General features: G+C 47.9%; 1 protein-coding gene across 3 annotated transcripts in view; it reads right to left on the reverse strand.

Moving 5' to 3' along the window:
• The window catches only part of LOC128706569 (uncharacterized), a 516,652-nt gene that overhangs the window by 358,549 nt on the left and 136,119 nt on the right, over window positions 1–21,984 (reverse strand). For 2 of the 3 annotated variants that reach the window (XM_070087824.1, XM_070087835.1), the window contains one exon: window positions 17,970–18,098. The exons of the other annotated variant lie outside the window; for it this stretch is intronic. In XM_070087824.1, coding sequence (XP_069943925.1) covers window positions 17,970–18,098 — 129 coding nt within the window. The remainder of the gene's footprint in view (window positions 1–17,969; window positions 18,099–21,984) is intronic. 3 annotated transcript variants of the gene reach the window in all.

A 21,984-nucleotide genomic window follows, 5' to 3' on the forward strand; every position in this document is an offset into this window, starting at 1 on the left:
TGTTCCCACTATCAGCAGACAGTAACACTGCTGGAAGACTGTTCAAACTATCAGCAGACAGTAACACTGCTGGAAGACTGTTCCCACTATCAGCAGACAGTAACACTGTTGGGAGGCTGTTCCCACCATCATCAGACAGTAACACTGCTGGGACAATGTTCCCACTATCAGCAGACAGTAACACTGCTGGAAAACTGTTCAAACTATCAGCAGACAGTAACACTGCTGGAAGGCTATTCCCACTATAAGCAGACAGTTACACTGTTGGGAGGCTGTTCCCACCATCATCAGACAGTAACACTGTTGGGAGGCTGTTCCCACCATCAACAGACAGTAACACTGCTGGGAGACTTCTCCCACTATCAGCAGACAGTAACACTGCTGGGAGGCTGATCCCACCATTAGGAGACAGTAACACTGCTGGAAGACTGTTCCCACTATCAGCAGACAGTAACACTGCAGGGAGATTCTTCCCACCATCAGCAGACATTAACACTGCTGAGAGACTGTTCCCACCATCAACAGACAGTAACACTGGTGGGATATTGTTCCCACCATCAGCAGACAGTAACACTGCTGGGAGACTGTTCCCACCATCAGCAGACAGTAACATTGCTGGGAGACTGTTCCCACCATCAGCAGACAGTAAAACTGCTAGGAGACTGTTCCCACTATCAGCAGACAGTAAGACTGCTGGGAGGCTGTTCTCACCATCAGCAGACAGTAACACTGCTAGGAGACTGTTCCCACCATCAGCAGACAGTAACACTGCTAGGAGACTGTTCCCACTATCCGCAGGCAGTAACACTGTTGGGAGACTGTTCCCACCATCATCAGACAGTAACACTGCTGGGAGACTGTTCCCACCATCAGCAGACAGTAACACTGCTGGAAGACTGTTCCCACCATCAGCAGACAGTAACACTGCTGGGAGACTGTTCCCACCATCAGCAGACAGTAACACTGCTGGGAGACTGTTCCCACTATCAGCAGACAGTAACTCTGGTAGGAGGGTTTTCCCACCATTAGCAGACAGTAACACTGCTGAGAGACTGTTCCCACTATCAGCAGACAGTAACACTGCTGGGAGGCTGTTACCACTATCAGCAGACAGTAACACTGCTGGGAGGCTGTTCCCACCATCAGCAGACAGTAACACTGCTGGGAGACTGTTCCCACCATCAGCAGACAGTAACACTGCCGGGAGACTGTTCCCACTATCAGCAGACAGTAACACTGCTGGGATGGTTTTCCCACCATTAGCAGACAGTAACACTGCTGGGAGGCTGTTCCCACCACCAGCAGACAGTAACGCTGCTGGGAGACTGTTCCCACCATCAGCAGACAGTAACACTGCTAGAAGGACAGTAACACTGCTAGGAGGAACAGTGCTGAGAGGACCGTAACACTGCTCAGAGGACAGTAACACTGCTGGAAGAACAGTAACGCTGCTGGTAGGACAGAAACACTGCTGGGAATGCAGTGACTTTACAGGGAGGCCGTTCCCCCCATCAGCAGACAGTAACACTCCTGGGAGACTGTTCCTACTACAGCAGACAGTAATACTGTAGGGACACTGTTCCCACCATCAGCAGACAGTAACACTGCTGGGGGACTGTTCCCACCATCAACAGAGAGTAACACTGCCGAGAGGCTGTTCTCACTTTGAGCAGACAGAAACACTGCTGGTAGGCTGTTCCCACCATCAGCAGAGAGTAACACTGCTGGGAGGCTGTTCCCACCATCAGCAGACAGTAACACTGCTGGGAGACTGTTCCCACTATCAGCAGACAGTAACTCCTGCAGGAGGCTGTTCCCACCATCAGCAGACAGTAACACTGCTGGGAGACTGTTCACGCTATCAGCAGACAGTAACTCTGGTAGGAGGGTTTTCCAACCATTAGCAAACAGTAACACTGCTAAGAGGCTTTTCCCACTATCAGCAGACAGTAACACTGCTGGGAGGCTTTTCCCACTATCAGCAGACAATAACACTGCTGGGAGGCTGTTCTCACTATCAGCAGACAGCAACACTGCAGGGAGACTGTTCCCACTATCAGCAGACAGTAACACTGCTGGGAGACTGTTCCCACCATCAGCAAAGAGTAACACTGCTGGGAGGCTGTTCCCACCATCAGCAGACAGTAACACTGCTGGGAGACTCTTCCAACTATCAGCAGACAGTAACACTGCTGGGAGACTGTTCCCACCATCAAAAGACAGTAACACTGGTGGGAGAATGTTCCCACCATCAGCAGACAGTAACACTGCTGGGAGACTGTTCCCACCATCAGCAGATAGTAACATTGCTGGGAGACTGTTCCCACCATCAGCAGACAGTAACACTGCTAGGAGACTGTTCCCACTATCAGCAGACAGTAAGACTGCTGGGAGGCTGTTCCCACCATCAGCAGACAGTAACACTGCTGGGAGACTGTTCCCACTATCAGCAGACAGTAACACTGCTGGGAGACTGTTCCCACTATCAGCAGACAGTAACACTGCTGGGAGACTGCTCCCACTATCAGCAGACAGTAACACTGCTGGGAGACTGTTCCCACTATCAGCAGATAGTAACACTGCTGGGAGACTGTTCCCACTATCAGCAGACAGTAACACTGCTGGGAGACTGTTCCCACTATCAGCAGACAGTAACACTGCTGGGAGACTGTTCCCACCATGGGCAGACAGTAACACTGCTGGGAGACTGTTCCCACTATCAGCAGACAGTAACTCTGGTAGGAGGCTGTTCCCACCATCACCATACAGTAACACTGCTGGGAGGCTGTTACCACTATCAGCAGACAGTAACACAGCTGGGAGGCTGTTCCCACCATCAGCAGACAGTAACACTGCTGGGAGACTGTTCCCACTATTAGCATACAGTAGCACAGCTAGGAGACTGTTCTCACTATCAGCTGACAGTAACACTGCTGGGAGGCTGTTCCCACCATCAACAGACAGTAACACTGGTGGGAGATTGTTACCACCATCAGGAGACAGTAACACTGATGGGAGACTGTTCCCACCATCAGCAGACAGTAACATTTCTGGGAGACTCTTCACACAATTAGCAGACAGTAACACTGCTGGGAGACTGTTCCCACTATCAGCAGACAGTAACACTGCTGTGAGGCTGTTCCCACTATCAGCAGACACTAACACTGGTGGGAGGCTGTTCCCACCATCAGCAAACAGTAACACTGCTGGGAGACTGTTCCCACCATCAGCAGACAGTAACACTGCTGGGAGACTGTTCCCACCATCAGCAGACAGTAACACTGCCGGGAGACTGTTCCCACTATCAGCAGACAGTAACACTGCTGGGAGGGTTTTCCCACCATTAGCAGACAGTAACACTGCTGGGAGACTGTTCCCACTATCAGTAGACAGTAACACTGCTGGGAGACTGTTCCCACCATCAGCAGACAGTAACGCTGCTGGGAGACTGTTCCCACTATCAGCAGACAGTAACACTGCTGGGAGACTGTTCCTACTATTAGCAGACAATAACGCTGCTGGGAGACTGTTCCCTCCATCAGCAGACAGTAACACTGCTAGGAGGACAGTAACACTGCTAGGAGGAACACTGCTGAGAGGACCGTAACACTGCTCAGAGGACAGTAACACTACTGGGAGGACTGCAACACTGCTGGGTATACAGTAACACTGCTGAGAGTACAGTAACACTGCTGAGAATACATTAACACTACTGGGAGGACAGTAACACTGCTCAGAGGACAGTAACATTGCTGGGAGGACAGAAACACTGCTGCGAGGGCAGTAACACTACTGGGAGGAGAGTAACACAGCTGGGAGGAGAATAACACTGCTAGGAGGACAGTAACACTGCTGGAAGGACAGTAACACTGCTGGGAGGACAGTAACACTGCTGGGAGGAGAGAAATACTGCTGGGAATACAGTGACACTACAGGAAGGCTGTTCCCACAAACAGCAGACAGTAACACTGCTGGGAGGACAGAAACACTGCTGGGAATTCAGTGACACTACAGGAAGGCTGTTCCCACCATCAGCAGACAGTAACACTGCTGGGAGACTGTTCCCACCATCAACAGAGAGTAACACTGCCGAGAGGCTGTTCTCACTTTGAGCAGACAGTAACACTGCTGGTAGGCCGTTCCCACCATCAGCAGAGAGTAACACTGCCTGGACAATGTTCCCACTATCAGCAGACAGTAACACTGCTGGAAGACTGTTCCCACTATCTGCAGACAGTAACACTGCTGGAAGGCTGTTCCCACTATCAGCAGACAGTAACACTGTAGGGAGGCTGTTCCCACCATCATCAGACAGTAACACTGTTGGGAGGCTGTTCCCACCATCAACAGACAGTAACACTGCTGGGAGACTGTTCCCACTATCAGCAGACAGTAACACTGCTGGGAGACTGTTCCCACCATCAGCAGACAGTAACACTGCTGGGAGACTGTTCCCACTATCAGCAGACAGCAACACTGCTGGGAGACTGCTCCCACTATCAGCAGAAAGTAACACTGCTGGGAGACTCTTCCCACCATCAGCAGACAGTAACACTGCTAGGAGATTCTTCCCACCATCAGCAGACATTAACACTGCTGGGAGACTGTTCCAACTATCAGCAGACAGTAACACTGCTGGGAGACTGTTCCCACCATCAACAGACAGTAACACTGGTGGGAGATTGTTCCCACCATCAGCAGACAGTAACACTGCTGGGAGATTGTTCCCACCATCAGCACAAAGTAACACTGCTAGGAGACTGTTCCCACTATCAGCAGACAGTAAGACTGCTGAGAGGCTGTTCCCACCATCAGCAGACAGTAACACTGCTGGGAAACTGTTCCCACTATCAGCAGACAGTAATACTGCTGGGAGACTGCTCCCACTATCAGCAGACAGAAACACTGCTGGGAGACTGCTCCCACTATCAGGAGACAGTAACACTGCTGGGAGACTGTTCCTACTATTAGCAGACAGTAACGCTGCTGGGAGACTGTTCCCTCCATCAGCAGACAGTAACACTACTCAGAGGACAGTAACACTACTGGGAGGACTGCAACACTGCTGGGAATACAGTAACACTGCTGAGAATACAGTAGCACTGCTGAGAATACAGTAACACTACTGGGAGGACAGTAACACTGCTCAGAGGACAGTAACATTGCTGGGAGGACAGAAACACTGCTGCGAAGACAATAACACTACTGGGAAGACAGTAACACAGCTGGCAGGAGAATAACACTGCTAGGAGGACAGTAACACTGCTGGAAGGACAGTAACACTGCTGGGAGGACAGTAACACTGCTGGGAGGAGAGAAACACTGCTGGGAATACAGTGATACTACAGGAAGGCTCTTCCCACCATCAGCAGACAGTAACACTGCTGGAAGGCTGTTCCCACAACAGCAGACAGTAGTACTGCTGGCACACTGTTCCCACCATCAGCAGACAGTAACACTGCTGGGAGACTGTTCATACCATCAACAGACAGTAACACTGTTGTGAGGCTGTTCCCACCATCATCAGACAGTAACACTGCCGAGAGGCTGTTCTCACTATGAGCAGACAGTAACACTGCTGGTAGGCTGTTCACACCATCAGCAGACAGTAACACTGCTGGGACAATGTTCCCACTATCAGGAGACAGTAACACTGCTGGAAGACTGTTCCCACTATCAGCAGACAGTAACACTGTCGTGAGGCTGTTCCCACCATCATCAGACAGTAACACTGTTGGGAGGCTGTTCCCACGATCAACAGACAGTAACACTGCAGGGAGACTTCTCCCACTATCAGCAGACAGTAACACAGCTTGGAGGCTGTTCCCACTATCAGCAGACAGTAACACTGCTGGGAGGCTGTTCTCACTATCAGCAGACAGTAACACTGCTGGTAGGCTGTTCCCACCATCAGCAGACAGTAACACTGCTGGGACAATGTTCCCACTATCAGCAGACAGTAACACTGCTGGAAGACTGTTCCCACTATCAGCAGACAGTAACACTGCTGGAAGGCTGTTACCACTATCAAAAGACAGTAACACTGTTGTGAGGCTGTTCCCACGATCAACAGACAGTAACACTGCTGGAAGACTGTTCCCACCATTAGCAGACAGTAACACTGCTGGTAGACTGTTCCCGCTATCAGCAGACAGTAACGCTGCTGGGAGACTGTTCCCACTATCAGCAGACAGTAACACTCCTGGGAGACTGTTCCAACCATCAGCAGACAGTAACACTGCTAGGAGATTCTTCCCACCATCAGCAGACAGTAACACTGCTGGAAGACTGTTCCCACCATTAGCAGACAGTAACACTGCTGGTAGACTGTTCCCACTATCAGCAGATAGTAACACTGCTGGGAGGTTGTTCCAACCATCAGCAGACAGTAACACTGCTAGGAGACTCTTCCCACTATCAGCAGACAGTAAGACTGCTGGGAGGCTGTTCCTACCATCAGCAGACAGTAACACTGCTGGGAGACTGTTCCCAGTATCAGCAGACAGTAACACTGCTGGGAGACTGTTCCCACCATCAGCAGATAGTAACACTGCTGGGAGACTGTTCCCACTATCAGCAGACAGTAACACTGCTGGGAGACTGTTCCCGCTATCAGCAGGCAGAAACACTGCTGGGAGACTGTTCCCACCATCAGACAGTAACGCTGCTGGGTGACTGTTCCCACTATCAGCAGACAGTAACACTGCTGGGAGACTGTTCCCACTATCAGCAGACAGTAACACTGCTGGGAGACTGTTCCCACTATCAGCAGACAGTAACACTCCTGGGAGACTGTTCCCACTATCAGCAGACAGTAACACTGTTGGGAGACTGTTCCCACCATCATCAGAGCGTAACACTGCTGGGAGACTGTTCCCACTATCAGCAGACAGTAACACTGCTGGGAGACTGTTCCCACTATAAGCAGAAAGTAACACTGCTGGGAGACTGTTCCCTCTAGCAGCAGACAGTAACACTGCTGGGAGACTGTTCCCACTATCAGCAGACAGTAACACTGCTGGGAGACTGTTCCCACCATCAGCAGACAGTAACACTGCTGGGAGACTGTTCCCACCATCAGCAGACAGTAACGCTTCTGGGTGACTGTTCCCACTATCAGTAGACAATAACACTGCTGGGAGGCTGTTCCCACCATCAGCAGACAGTAACTCTGGTAGGAGGGTTTTCCTACCATTAGCAGACAGTAACACTACTGGGAGACTGTTCCCACTATCAGCGGACAGTAACACTGCTGGGAAACTGTTCAAACCATCAGCAGACAGTAACACTGCTGGGAGGCTGTTCCCGCTATCCGCAGGCAGAAACACTGCTGGGAGACTGTTCCCACTATCAGCAGACAGTAACACTGCTGGGAGACTGTTCCCACTATCAGCAGACAGTAACACTGCTGGGAGACTGTTCCCACTATCAGCAGACAGTAACACTGCTGGGAGACTGTTCCCACCATCAGCAGACAGTAACACTGCTGGGAGACTGTTCCCACTATCAGCAGACAGTAACACTGCTGGGAGACTGTTCCCACTATAAGCAGACAGGAACACTGCTGGGAGACTGTTCCCACTATCAGCAGACAATAACACTGCTGGGAGGCTGTTCCCACCATCAGCAGACAGTAACTCTGGTAGGAGGGTTTTCCTACCATTAGCAGACAGTAACACTGCTGGGAGGCTGTTCCCACCATCAGCAGACAGTAACACTGCTGGGAGACTATTCCCACCATCAGCAGACTGTAACGCTCCTGGGAGATTGTTCCCACCATCAGCAGACAGTAACTCTGCTGGTAGACTGTTCCCACTATCAGCAGACAGTAACTCTGCTGGTAGACTGTTCCCAGTATCAGAAGACAGTAACACTGCTGGGAGGCTTTTCCCACCATCAGCAGACAGTAACACTGCTGGGAGACTGTTCCCACTATCAGCTGACAGTAACACTGCTGGGAGACTGTTCTCACTATCAGCAGACAGTAACACTGCTGGGAGACTGTTCTCACTATCAGCTGACAGTAACACTGTTGGGAGGCTGTTGCCACCATCAGCAGACAGTAACACTGCTGCGAGACTGTTCCCACTATCACCTGACAGTAACACTGCTGGGAGGCTGTTCCCACTATCAGCAGACAATAACACTGCTGGAAGACTGTTCCCACTATCAGCAGAGAGTAACACTGCTGGGAGACTGTTCCCACTATCAGCAGACAGTAACACTGCTGGGAGACTGTTCTCACTATCAGCAGACAGTAACACTGGTGGGAGACTGTTCCCACCATCAGCAGACAGTAACACTGCTGGTAGACTTTTCCCACCATCAGCAGACAGTAACCCTGCTGGGAGACTGTTCGCACTATCAGCAGACAGTAACACTGCTGGGAGACTGTTCCCACCATCAGCAGACAGTAACACTGCTGGAAGACTGTTCCCACTATCAGCAGACAGTAACACTGCTGGGAGACTGTTCCCACTATCAGCAGACAGTAACACTGCTGGGAGACTGTTCCCACTATCAGCAGACAGTAACACTGCTGGGAGACTGTTCCCACTATCAGCAGACAGTAACACTGCTGGGAGACTGTTCCCACTATCAGCAGACAGTAACACTGCTGCGAGACTGTTCCCACTATTAGCAGACAGTAACACTGCTGGGAGACTGTTCCCACTATCAGCTGACAGTAACACTGCTGGGAGGCTGTTGCCACCATCAGCAGACAGTAACACTGCTGCGAGACTGTTCCCACTATCACCTGACAGTAACACTGCTGGGAGGCTGTTCCCACTATCAGGAGACTGTAACACTGCTGGAAGACTATCAGCAGAGAGTAACACTGCTGGGAGACTGTTCCCACTATCAGCAGACAGTAACACTGCTGGGAGACTGTTCTCACTATCAGCAGACAGTAACACTGGTGGGAGACTGTTCCCACCATCAGCAGACAGTAACACTGCTGGTAGACTTTTCCCACCATCAGCAGACAGTAACCCTGCTGGGAGACTGTTCGCACTATCAGCAGACAGTAACACTGCTGGGAGACTGTTCCCACCATCAGCAGACAGTAACACTGCTGGAAGACTGTTCCCACTATCAGCAGACAGTAACACTGCTGGGAGACTGTTCTCACTATCAGCAGACAGTAACACTGCTGGGAGACTGTTCTCACTATCAGCTGACAGTAACACTGCTGGGAGACTGTTCCCACTATCAGCAGACAGTAACACTGCTGGGAGACTGTTCTCACTATCAGCAGACAGTAACACTGCTGGGAGACTGTTCTCACTATCAGCTGACAGTAACACTGCTGGAAGACTGTTCCCACTATCAGCAGACAGTAACACTGCTGGGAGACTGTTCTCACTATCAGCAGACAGTAACACTGCTGGGAGACTGTTCTCACTATCAGCTGACAGTAACACTGCTGGAAGACTGTTCCCACTATCAGCAGACAGTAACACTGCTGGAAGGCTGTTACCACTATCAAAAGACAGTAACACTGTTGTGAGGCTGTTCCCACGATCAACAGACAGTAACACTGCTGGAAGACTGCTCCCACCATTAGCAGACAGTAACACTGCTGGTAGACTGTTCCCGCTATCAGCAGACAGTAACGCTGCTGGGAGACTGTTCCCACTATCAGCAGACAGTAACACTCCTGGGAGACTGTTCCAACCATCAGCAGACAGTAACACTGCTAGGAGATTCTTCCCACCATCAGCAGACAGTAACACTGCTGGAAGACTGTTCCCACCATTAGCAGACAGTAACACTGCTGGTAGACTGTTCCCACTATCAGCAGACAGTAACACTGCTGGGAGGTTGTTCCCACCATCAGCAGACAGTAACACTGCTAGGAGACTCTTCCCACTATCAGCAGACAGTAAGACTGCTGGGAGGCTGTTCCTACCATCAGCAGACAGTAACACTGCTGGGAGACTGTTCCCAGTATCAGCAGACAGTAACACTGCTGGGAGACTGTTCCCACCATCAGCAGATAGTAACACTGCTGGGAGACTGTTCCCACTATCAGCAGACAGTAACACTGCTGGGAGACTGTTCCCGCTATCAGCAGGCAGAAACACTGCTGGGAGACTGTTCCCACCATCAGACAGTAACGCTGCTGGGTGACTGTTCCCACTATCAGCAGACAGTAACACTGCTGGGAGACTGTTCCCACTATCAGCAGACAGTAACACTGCTGGGAGACTGTTCCCACTATCAGCAGACAGTAACACTCCTGGGAGACTGTTCCCACTATCAGCAGACAGTAACACTGTTGGGAGACTGTTCCCACCATCATCAGAGCGTAACACTGCTGGGAGACTGTTCCTACTATCAGCAGACAGTAACACTGCAAGGGGACTGTTCCCACTATAAGCAGAAAGTAACACTGCTGGGAGACTGTTCCCTCTATCAGCAGACAGTAACACTGGTGGGAGACTGTTCCCACTATCAGCAGACAGTAACACTGCTGGGAGACTGTTCCCACCATCAGCAGACAGTAACACTGCTGGGAGACTGTTCCCACCATCAGCAGACAGTAACACTGCTGGTAGACTGTTCCCACTATAAGCAGACAGTAACACTGCTGGGAGGCTGTTCCCACCATCAGCAGACAGTAACTCTGGTAGGAGGGTTTTCCTACCATTAGCAGACAGTAACACTGCTGGGAGACTGTTCCCACTATCAGCGGACAGTAACACTGCTGGGAAGCTGTTCAAACCATCAGCAGGCAGAAACACTGCTGGGAGACTGTTCCCACCGTCAGACAGTAACGCTGCTGGGTGACTGTTCCCACTATCAGCAGACAGTAACACTGCTGGGAGACTCTCACTATCAGCAGAGTAACACTGCTGGGAGACTGATCCCACTATCAGCAGACAGTAACACTGCTGGGAGACTGTTCCCACTATCAGCAGACAGTAACACTGCTGGGAGACTGTTCCCACTATCAGCAGACAGTAACACTGTTGGGAGACTGTTCCCACCATCATCAGAGAGTAACACTGCTGGGAGACTGTTCCCACTATCAGCAGACAGTAACACTGCAGGGAGACTGTTCCCACTATAAGCAGACAGGAACACTGCTGGGAGACTGTTCCCACTATCAGCAGACAATAACATTGCTGGGAGGCTGTTCCCACCATCAGCAGACAGTAACTCTGGTAGGAGGGTTTTCCTACCATTAGCAGACAGTAACACTGCTGGGAGACTGTTCCCACTATCAGCGGACAGTAACACTGCTGGGAAGCTGTTCAAACCATTAGCAGACAGTAACACTGCTGGGAGGCTGTTCCCACCATCAGCAGACTGTAACGCTCCTGGGAGATTGTTCCCACCATCAGCAGACAGTAACGCTGCTGGTAGACTGTTCCCAGTATCAGAAGACAGTAACACTGCTGGGAGGCTTTTCCCACCATCAGCAGACAGTAACACTGCTGGGAGACTGTTCGGACTATGAGCTGACAGTAACACTGCTTGTAGACTGTTCTCACTATCAGCAGACAGTAACACTGCTGGGAGACTGTTCTCACCATCAGCTGACAGTAACACTGCTGGGAGGCTGTTGCCACCATCAGCAGACAGTAACACTGCTGCGAGACTGTTCCCACTATCACCTGACAGTAACACTGCTGGGAGGCTGTTCCCACTATCAGCAGACAATAACACTGCTGGAAGACTGTTCCCACTATCAGCAGAGAGTAACACTGCTGGGAGACTGTTCCCACTATCAGCAGACAGTAACACTGCTGGGAGACTGTTCTCACTATCAGCAGACAGTAACACTGGTGGGAGACTGTTCCCACCATCAGCAGACAGTAACACTGCTGGTAGACTTTTCCCACCATCAGCAGACAGTAACACTGCTGGGAGACTGTTCGCACTATCAGCAGACAGTAACACTGCTGGGAGACTGTTCCCACCATCAGCAGACAGTAACACTGCTGGAAGACTGTTCCCACTATCAGCAGACAGTAACACTGCTGGGAGACTGTTCCCACTATTAGCAGACAGTAACACTGCTGGGAGACTGTTCCCACTATCAGCAGACAGTAACACTGCTGCGAGACTGTTCCCACTATTAGCAGACAGTAACACTGCTGGGAGACTGTTCCCACTATCAGCAGACAGTAACACTGCTGCGAGACTGTTCCCACTATTAGCAGACAGTAACACTGCTGGGAGACTGTTCCCACTATCAGCTGACAGTAACACTGCTGGGAGGCTGTTGCCACCATCAGCAGACAGTAACACTGCTGCGAGACTGTTCCCACTATCACCTGACAGTAACACTGCTGGGAGGCTGTTCCCACTATCAGCAGACAATAACACTGCTGGAAGACTATCAGCAGAGAGTAACACAGCTGGGAGACTGTTCCCACTATCAGCAGACAGTAACACTGCTGGGAGACTGTTCTCACTATCAGCAGATAGTAACACTGGTGGGAGACTGTTCCCACCATCAGCAGACAGTAACACTGCTGGTAGACTTTTCCCACCATCAGCAGACAGTAACACTGCTGGGAGACTGTTCGCACTATCAGCAGACAGTAACACTGCTGGGAGACTGTTCCCACCATCAGCAGACAGTAACACTGCTGGAAGACTGTTCCCACTATCAGCAGACAGTAACACTGCTGGGAGACTGTTCTCACTATCAGCAGACAGTAACACTGCTGGGAGACTGTTCTCACTATCAGCAGACAGTAACACTGCTGGGAGACTGTTCTCACTATCAGCAGACAGTAACACTGCTGGGAGACTGTTCTCACTATCAGCTGACAGTAACACTGCTGCGAGACTGTTCCCACCATTAGGAGACAGTAACACTGCTGCGAGACTGTTCCCACTATTAGCAGACAGTAACACTGCTGGGAGACTGTTCCCACTATCAGCAGACAGTAACACTGCTGGGAGACTGTTCCCACCATTAGGAGACAGTAACACTGCTGGGAGACTGTTCCCACTATCAGCAGACAGTAACACTGCTGGGAGACTGTTCCCACTATCAGCAGACAGTAACACTGCTGGGAGACTGTTCCCACTATCAGCAGACAGTAACACTGCTGGGAGACTGTTCCCACCATTAGGAGACAGTAACACTGCTGGGAGACTGTTCCCACCATTAGGAGACAGTAACACTGCTGGGAGACTGTTCCCACTATCAGCAGACAGTAACACTGCTGGGAGACTGTTCCCACCATTAGGAGACAGTAACACTGCTGGGAGACTGTTCCCACTATCAGCAGACAGTAACACTGCTGGGAGACTGTTCCCACCATTAGGAGACAGTAACACTGCTGGGAGACTGTTCCCACCATTAGGAGACAGTAACACTGCTGGGAGACTGTTCCCACTATCAGCAGACAGTAACACTGCTGGGAGACTGTTCCCACTATCAGGAGACAGTAACACTGCTGGGAGACTGTTCCCACTATCAGGAGACAGTAACACTGCTGGGAGACTGTTCCCACTATCAGCAGACAGTAACACTGCTGCGAGACTGTTCCCACTATCAGGAGACAGTAACACTGCTGGGAGACTGTTCCCACTATCAGCAGACAGTAACACTGCTGGGAGACTGTTCCCACTATCAGCAGACAGTAACACTGCTGGGAGACTGTTCCCACTATCAGCAGACAGTAACACTGCTGCGAGACTGGTCGCACTATCAGGAGACAGTAACACTCCTGGGAGACTGTTCCCACTATCAGCAGACAGTAACACTGCTGGGAGACTGTTCCCACTATCAGCAGACAGTAACACTGCTGCGAGACTGTTCCCACTATCAGGAGACAGTAACACTCCTGGGAGACTGTTCCCACTATCAGCAGACAGTAACACTGCTGGGAGACTGTTCCCACTATCAGCAGACAGTAACACTCCTGGGAGACTGTTCCCACTATCAGCAGACAGTAACACTCCTGGGAGACTGTTCCCACTATCAGCAGACAGTAACACTGCTGGGAGACTGTTCCCACTATCAGCAGACAGTAACACTGCTGGGAGACTGTTCCCACTATCAGCAGACAGTAACACTGCTGGGAGACTGTTCCCACTATCAGCAGACAGTAACACTGCTGGGAGACTGTTCCCACTATCAGCAGACAGTAACACTGCTGCGAGACTGTTCCCACTATCAGCAGACAGTAACACTGCTGGGAGACTGTCCCCACTATCAGCAGACAGTAACACTGCTGCGAGACTGTTCCCACTATCAGCAGACAGTAACACTGCTGGGAGACTGTCCCCACTATCAGCAGACAGTAACACTGCTGGGAGACTGTTCCCACTATCAGCAGACAGTAACACTGCTGCGAGACTGTTCCCACCATTAGGAGACAGTAACACTGCTGGGAGACTGTTCCCACTATCAGCAGACAGTAACACTTCTGGGAGACTGTCCCCACTATCAGCAGACAGTAACACTGCTGCGAGACTGTTCCCACTATCAGGAGACAGTAACACTTCTGGGAGACTGTCCCCACTATCAGCAGACAGTAACACTTCTGGGAGACTGTTCCCACTATCAGCAGACAGTAACACTGCTGGGAGACTGTCCCCACTATCAGCAGACAGTAACACTGCTGGGAGACTGTTCCCACTATCAGGAGACAGTAACACTTCTGGGAGACTGTCCCCACTATCAGCAGACAGTAACACTGCTGCGAGACTGTTCCCACTATCAGGAGACAGTAACACTTCTGGGAGACTGTCCCCACTATCAGCAGACAGTAACACTTCTGGGAGACTGTTCCCACTATCAGCAGACAGTAACACTGCTGCGAGACTGTTCCCACCACTAGGAGACAGTAACACTGCTGCGAGACTGTTCCCACCACTAGGAGACAGTAACACTGCTGCGAGACTGTTCCCACCACTAGGAGACAGTAACACTGCTGCGAGACTGTTCCCACCACTAGGAGACGCTACAATCAGTACATGATGTCAACAAGATAGAAAAACTGAAGAGCAAGTCATGTACACACCTCCGATAATCATCACTGTGCGGTTATACACAATTTATAATCTTGATGTGGTAAATTTCAAGCAGTTTACAAAGTGATTCGAGTGAAACTGATGGTTGTTGTTGCAGTCATCTGGTTGAGCAACGTCTGTAGTGCTGTGTAAGCTTCGCCTCCAAAACCTCTTATTTGTTGTCACTATTCTATCTTCCTTATGTCCCATCTGCATCTTCAGGGGTCATCTATGTCCCCTGGCTCTCTGACCCTCTGAGAATTTTGTATGCGATGATCCTGTGTTTTCTGGTCCTCACCACTGTTAGGTTGAGTGTCTTAAATCTTTCACAAAAGTCTTTTATCATCAGTTCATCTACCAACTTTGTTGCGAACATTTGCATTTTTTCTAGTTTATTTAGATGTTTGATCAGGTGTGGGTTCCATCCTGACGCTGGATTCTACAACACTGGCCTGAAATATGTTTTGTACATGCTAAATTAATTCCTTTTTATTTTCCAGTAAGCATTTCTAAGGTAGGCAAGTTTTCCATAGCCCCTTGAAATTATACGACTTATATTTCCTTATGATAATATGCTTTAATTAATATTTACTTTCATATCTTCCTTCTTGCACGTTGTCTTCTCTTACCTCTTCTCTTTCTTTCTCTGTACCTACCAGCACTGATTTCAAGAAGGCATTTTGCTGACCATTTTGCAGCCTCTTTGGTTTAAATTTCCCTTATTAATTTCAAATCACCATCAGTGATGTATGCCCCAGCCTGCTCTTCAGGTCTGTATTGCAGCTTCTTGTGGTAGTGTCAGGTGTTGTCTCACAGCCGAAGACGCCAGTCTACATAATGTTTCCTCTTGCTGAATTTACATCTCTCCTTCACAGCACTCCAGAAGAATCCTGGGACAAGATTGGTCTTTTTCTAATGAACATTAAAGTCACCACTCGCCACTTGAGACCACTTGAAACTTCTTACATCTTTCTCCCTGTCTACCCACACCCTTTTTTCCACTTCTTTATCCTACTTCACACATTCTTCCCATCCCTCTCATAGCCTATACAACAAATTCGGTCTTTTATGTATCTATTTCTTTCAAGATGCTTAACCAGTCTCTTTCTTATTTCTAGTACTGTACTTTAGCCATTGTGCTAGCCAGTGAAGCTAGTCTGTAGTTTAGTGCTTTCAAAACAGGTGACAGGTCCTTAGCTTCGAACTATAGACCAATAAGCCTAACCTCCATAGTGGGAAAATTTATGGAATCAATAATTGCCGAGGCAGTTCGTAGCCACCTTGAAAAGCATAAATTAATCAACGAATCTCAGCATGGTTTTACAAAGGGGCGTTCCTGCCTTACGAATTTATTAACTTTTTTCACTAAGGTATTTGAGGAGGTAGATCATGGTAATGAATATGATATTGTGTATATGGACTTCAGGAAGGCTTTTGACAGGGTCCCACATCAGAGACTATTGAGGAAAATTAAAGCACATGGAATAGGAGGAGAAATTTTTTCCTGGATAGAGGCATGGTTGACAAATAGGCAGCAGAGAGTTTGCATAAATGGGGAGAAATCAGAGTGGGGAAGTGTCACGAGCGGTGTTCCACAGGGGTCAGTGTTGGGCCCCCTGCTGTTCACAATCTACATAAACGACATAGATGAGGGCATAAAGAGCGACATCGGCAAGTTTGCCGATGACACCAAAATAGGCCGTCGAATTCATTCTGACGAGGACATTCGAGCACTCCAGGAAGATTTGAATAGACTGATGCAGTGGTCGGAGAAGTGGCAGATGCAGTTTAATATAGACAAATGCAAAGTTCTAAATGTTGGACAGGACAATAACCATGCCACATATAAACTAAATAATGTAGATCTTAATATTACGGATTGCGAAAAAGATTTAGGAGTTCTGGTTAGCAGTAATCTGAAACCAAGACAACAGTGCATAAGTGTTCGCAATAAAGCTAATAGAATCCTTGGCTTCATATCAAGAAGCATAAATAATAGGAGTCCTCAGGTTGTTCTTCAACTCTATACATCCTTGGTTAGGCCTCATTTAGATTATGCTGCACAGTTTTGGTCACCTTATTACAGAATGGATATAAATTCTCTGGAAAATGTACAAAGGAGGATGACAAAGTTGATCCCATGTATCAGAAACCTTCCCTATGAGGATAGACTAAGGGCCCTGAATCTGCACTCTCTAGAAAGACGTAGAATTAGGGGGGATATGATTGAGGTGTATAAATGGAAGACAGGAATAAATAAAGGGGATGTAAATAGTGTGCTGAAAATATCTAGCCTAGACAGGACTCGCAGCAATGGTTTTAAGTTGGAAAAATTCAGATTCAGGAAGGATATAGGAAAGTACTGGTTTGGTAATAGAGTTGTGGATGAGTGGAACAAACTCCCAAGTACCGTTATAGAGGCCAGAACGTTGTGTAGCTTTAAAAATAGGTTGGATAAATACATGAGTGGATGTGGGTGGGTGTGAGTTAGACCTGATAGCTTGTGCTACCAGGTCGGTTGCCGTGTTCCTCCCTTAAGTCAATGTGACCTGACCTGACTAGGTTGGGTGCATTGGCTTAAGCCGGTAGGAGACTTGGACCTGCCTCGCATGGGCCAGTAGGCCTTCTGCAGTGTTCCTTCGTTCTTATGTTCTTATGTTCTTAGTCCCCTTCTTGTATATGGGGATCACATTTGCAGTTTCCATCTGCCTGACAGCTGCTCCTTATAACAGCCTGTGTCGGAATGAGTAAAAGCTCATACGAACAATAATGTGTGTGTGTGTGTGTGTGTGTGCGTGTGTGTGTGTGTGTGTGTGTGTGCGTGTGTGTGTGTGTGTGTGTGTGTGTGTGTGTGTGTGTGTGTGTGTATGTGAACGAATGAGTGCATGAGCAAGTCCATGTATGAGTGAATGCGTGAACGAATAAATATGAGAGCGAGTGGATGTAGGAGCCAATGAGTGTGAGTGCGTGAGAGAGCGCCTCACCTTGAGTCCGTGGTTGAGAACATCGAGGGTGGTGGGTGAGGTGGGAGGTGAACGTGGGAGACCAGGGTCGTCGTCACCAGAGCCAGAGTCCTCACCACGACGCCTCCGCAGCGCCGCCTTCAGCTCCGCCTGGACCACACAACACAACAGGTCACTCACTCACACGTAGAAATGGAAGTGAAATGGCAGACTTCATGTACCTGTTACTGTAAGTAACAAGTACTTGTTACTGTAAATACTGTAAGTACTTGTTACTGTAAATAACTCCGTCTACCTTTTGACCGTGCTTTTTGTAATAGGAATAAGAAGATGAGAGATAGAGTGTGCTTCCCTGGAGCTGGTGTTGGGGACATTGTCAACAGGCTGGATAATATCATGTCAGGTAATGGGAGCAAGCCCATTATCTGTCTCAGTGCTGGTGGAAATGATATTGGGAAGGGTAGGAGAGAAGAGCTGCTAGATAAGTACAGGTCAGCTATAGATTTCATTAAGTCTAAGGGAGGGATCCCAATCATATGTAGCATCTTGCCTAGAAGGGGAGTAGGAAATGAATGGTTGTCTAGGGCAATTGGTGTAAATTGCTGGCTAGACAGATACTGCAAGGAACTTGCAATCCCATTCATTGACAACTGGAACAACTTTTATGGCAAACATGATATGTATGCAAGGGATGGGGTACATCTCTCTGGGGCTGGGGTGGTAGCACTTGCAGACTCGATTGAGAAGGCCATTGGTGAAATGCCTATGATTTTAAACTGATGGAAGATAGAGGTATGGGTGTGTGTGGGAAACAAGCAGGTTGCAACACTTGGGTTGGAAACAGTAAATGTATAAAAGGCATTCAGCATGAAGTTATAAATAAAGACAATAGATCAGGTCAGCAAACAAAGGGGGACAGCAGAGGGCAGCAAGGGCCTAGCTCCCTTAAGGTTTACTATACTAATAGCAGGAGTGTAAGAAATAAGATAGATGAGCTAAGATTAATTGCAAGTGCAGGAAACATAGATATTATTGCTATAACAGAGACCTGGCTCAATCTGAAAGATAGAGAGATGCCCTCTGAATGTCACATACAAGGCTATAAATTATTCCACACTGACAGGGTCAACAGGAAAGGTGGTGGAGTAGCGATGTATGCCAGAGACAATTTAAATTGTTGTGTTAGACAAGATATTAAATTAGAAGCTTCAGCCACTGAATCTGTTTGGTTACAGCTTCTCGAGGGCCGAGAAAAACTAATTTTGGGTGTGATTTACAGGGCCCCAAATCTTGATAGGGAGTGCAGTAAACTTCTATGGGACGAAATTCGTAAGGCATCTACATACGAAAATGTTGTGCTAATGGGAGATTTCAACTATAGACAGATTGACTGGAGCAATTTGACAGGAAATTTAGAGTCAGGTGACTTTCTTGATACGATCCAGGATTGTTTTTTAAAACAGTTTGTGACAGAGCCAACTAAGGGAAATAACCTCCTTGACTTGGTTCTTGCCAGTAGGGAAACACTAATTAATAATCTTGAGGTTAATGATGAGCTTGGGGAAAGTGATCACAAATCACTCAGTTTTAATATATCATGGAATTCCCCTAATAATGGCAATCAAGTCTCCGTCCCTGACTTTCGCTTGGCTGATTTCATAGGACTGAAAAATTACTTAGGTGGGCTGAACTGGAATGACCTGACTAAGGGTCAGGTAGGTGGTGATGGTTGCCGATATGATGCTTTCCAGGGCATAGTTCTAGCTGCTCAGTCAAATTATGTTCCAAATAGGGAAATCAGATCAAACAAAAATGATCCTAAATGGATGAACAATAGATTAAAATATCTGATTGGTCAAAAGAGAGGCATATATAGGCAAATCAAAAGAGGAGAGGGGCAATTGAGAAATCGATATATTCAGTTAAAGAGAGAAATAAAAAAGGGAATTAGAAAAGCAAAAAGAGATTATGAGGTTAAAGTTGCAAGAGAATCGAAGACTAACCCAAAAGGATTCTTTCAGGTATACAGAAGTAAGATCAGGGACAAGATAGGCCCACTCAAAAGTTCCTCGGGTCAGCTCACTGACAGTGATAAGGAAATGTGTAGAATTTTTAACACATACTTCCTCTCAGTTTTTACACAGGAGGATACCAGCGATATTCCAGTAATGATAAATTATGTAGAACAGGACGATAATAAACTGTGCACTATTAGGGTCACAAGTGACATGGTCCTTAGGCAAATAGATAAATTAAAACCTAACAAATCCCCAGGCCCTGATGAACTGTATGCAAGGGTTCTAAAGGAATGTAAAGAGGAGCTTAGCACACCTTTGGCTAATCTTTTCAACATATCACTACAAACTGGCATGGTGCCAGATAAGTGGAAAATGGCAAATGTGATACCTATTTTCAAAACAGGTGACAGGTCCTTAGCTTCGAACTATAGACCAATAAGCCTAACCTCCATAGTGGGAAAATTTATGGAATCAATAATTGCCGAGGCAGTTCGTAGCCACCTTGAAAAGCATAAATTAATCAACGAATCTCAGCATGGTTTTACAAAGGGGCGTTCCTGCCTTACGAATTTATTAACTTTTTTCACTAAGGTATTTGAGGAGGTAGATCATGGTAATGAATATGATATTGTGTATATGGACTTCAGGAAGGCTTTTGACAGGGTCCCACATCAGAGACTATTGAGGAAAATTAAAGCACATGGAATAGGAGGAGAAATTTTTTCCTGGATAGAGGCATGGTTGACAAATAGGCAGCAGAGAGTTTGCATAAATGGGGAGAAATCAGAGTGGGGAAGTGTCACGAGCGGTGTTCCACAGGGGTCAGTGTTGGGCCCCCTGCTGTTCACAATCTACATAAACGACATAGATGAGGGCATAAAGAGCGACATCGGCAAGTTTGCCGATGACACCAAAATAGGCCGTCGAATTCATTCTGACGAGGACATTCGAGCACTCCAGGAAGATTTGAATAGACTGATGCAGTGGTCGGAGAAGTGGCAGATGCAGTTTAATATAGACAAATGCAAAGTTCTAAATGTTGGACAGGACAATAACCATGCCACATATAAACTAAAATAATGTAGATCTTAATATTACGGATTGCGAAAAAGATTTAGGAGTTCTGGTTAGCAGTAATCTGAAACCAAGACAACAGTGCATAAGTGTTCGCAATAAAGCTAATAGAATCCTTGGCTTCATATCAAGAAGCATAAATAATAGGAGTCCTCAGGTTGTTCTTCAACTCTATACATCCTTGGTTAGGCCTCATTTAGATTATGCTGCACAGTTTTGGTCACCTTATTACAGAATGGATATAAATTCTCTGGAAAATGTACAAAGGAGGATGACAAAGTTGATCCCATGTATCAGAAACCTTCCCTATGAGGATAGACTAAGGGCCCTGAATCTGCACTCTCTAGAAAGACGTAGAATTAGGGGGGATATGATTGAGGTGTATAAATGGAAGACAGGAATAAATAAAGGGGATGTAAATAGTGTGCTGAAAATATCTAGCCTAGACAGGACTCGCAGCAATGGTTTTAAGTTGGAAAAATTCAGATTCAGGAAGGATATAGGAAAGTACTGGTTTGGTAATAGAGTTGTGGATGAGTGGAACAAACTCCCAAGTACCGTTATAGAGGCCAGAACGTTGTGTAGCTTTAAAAATAGGTTGGATAAATACATGAGTGGATGTGGGTGGGTGTGAGTTAGACCTGATAGCTTGTGCTACCAGGTCGGTTGCCGTGTTCCTCCCTTAAGTCAATGTGACCTGACCTGACTAGGTTGGGTGCATTGGCTTAAGCCGGTAGGAGACTTGGACCTGCCTCGCATGGGCCAGTAGGCCTTCTGCAGTGTTCCTTCGTTCTTATGTTCTTATGTACCTTATTCCGAGTACATCAACTTTTATTGTAAGTTGAGTTACTTAAATGTTTTAACTTTAAGGTTTAAATAATAATATATTACAAGGACCCCAATGGAAATAGGTCACTACGTCTGACTTTTTTATTGTGTTATCC

Source organism: Cherax quadricarinatus, chromosome 2 (genome assembly GCF_038502225.1).
Source record: "Cherax quadricarinatus isolate ZL_2023a chromosome 2, ASM3850222v1, whole genome shotgun sequence".
In the NCBI taxonomy this organism is placed as follows: Eukaryota; Metazoa; Arthropoda; class Malacostraca; order Decapoda; family Parastacidae; genus Cherax; species Cherax quadricarinatus.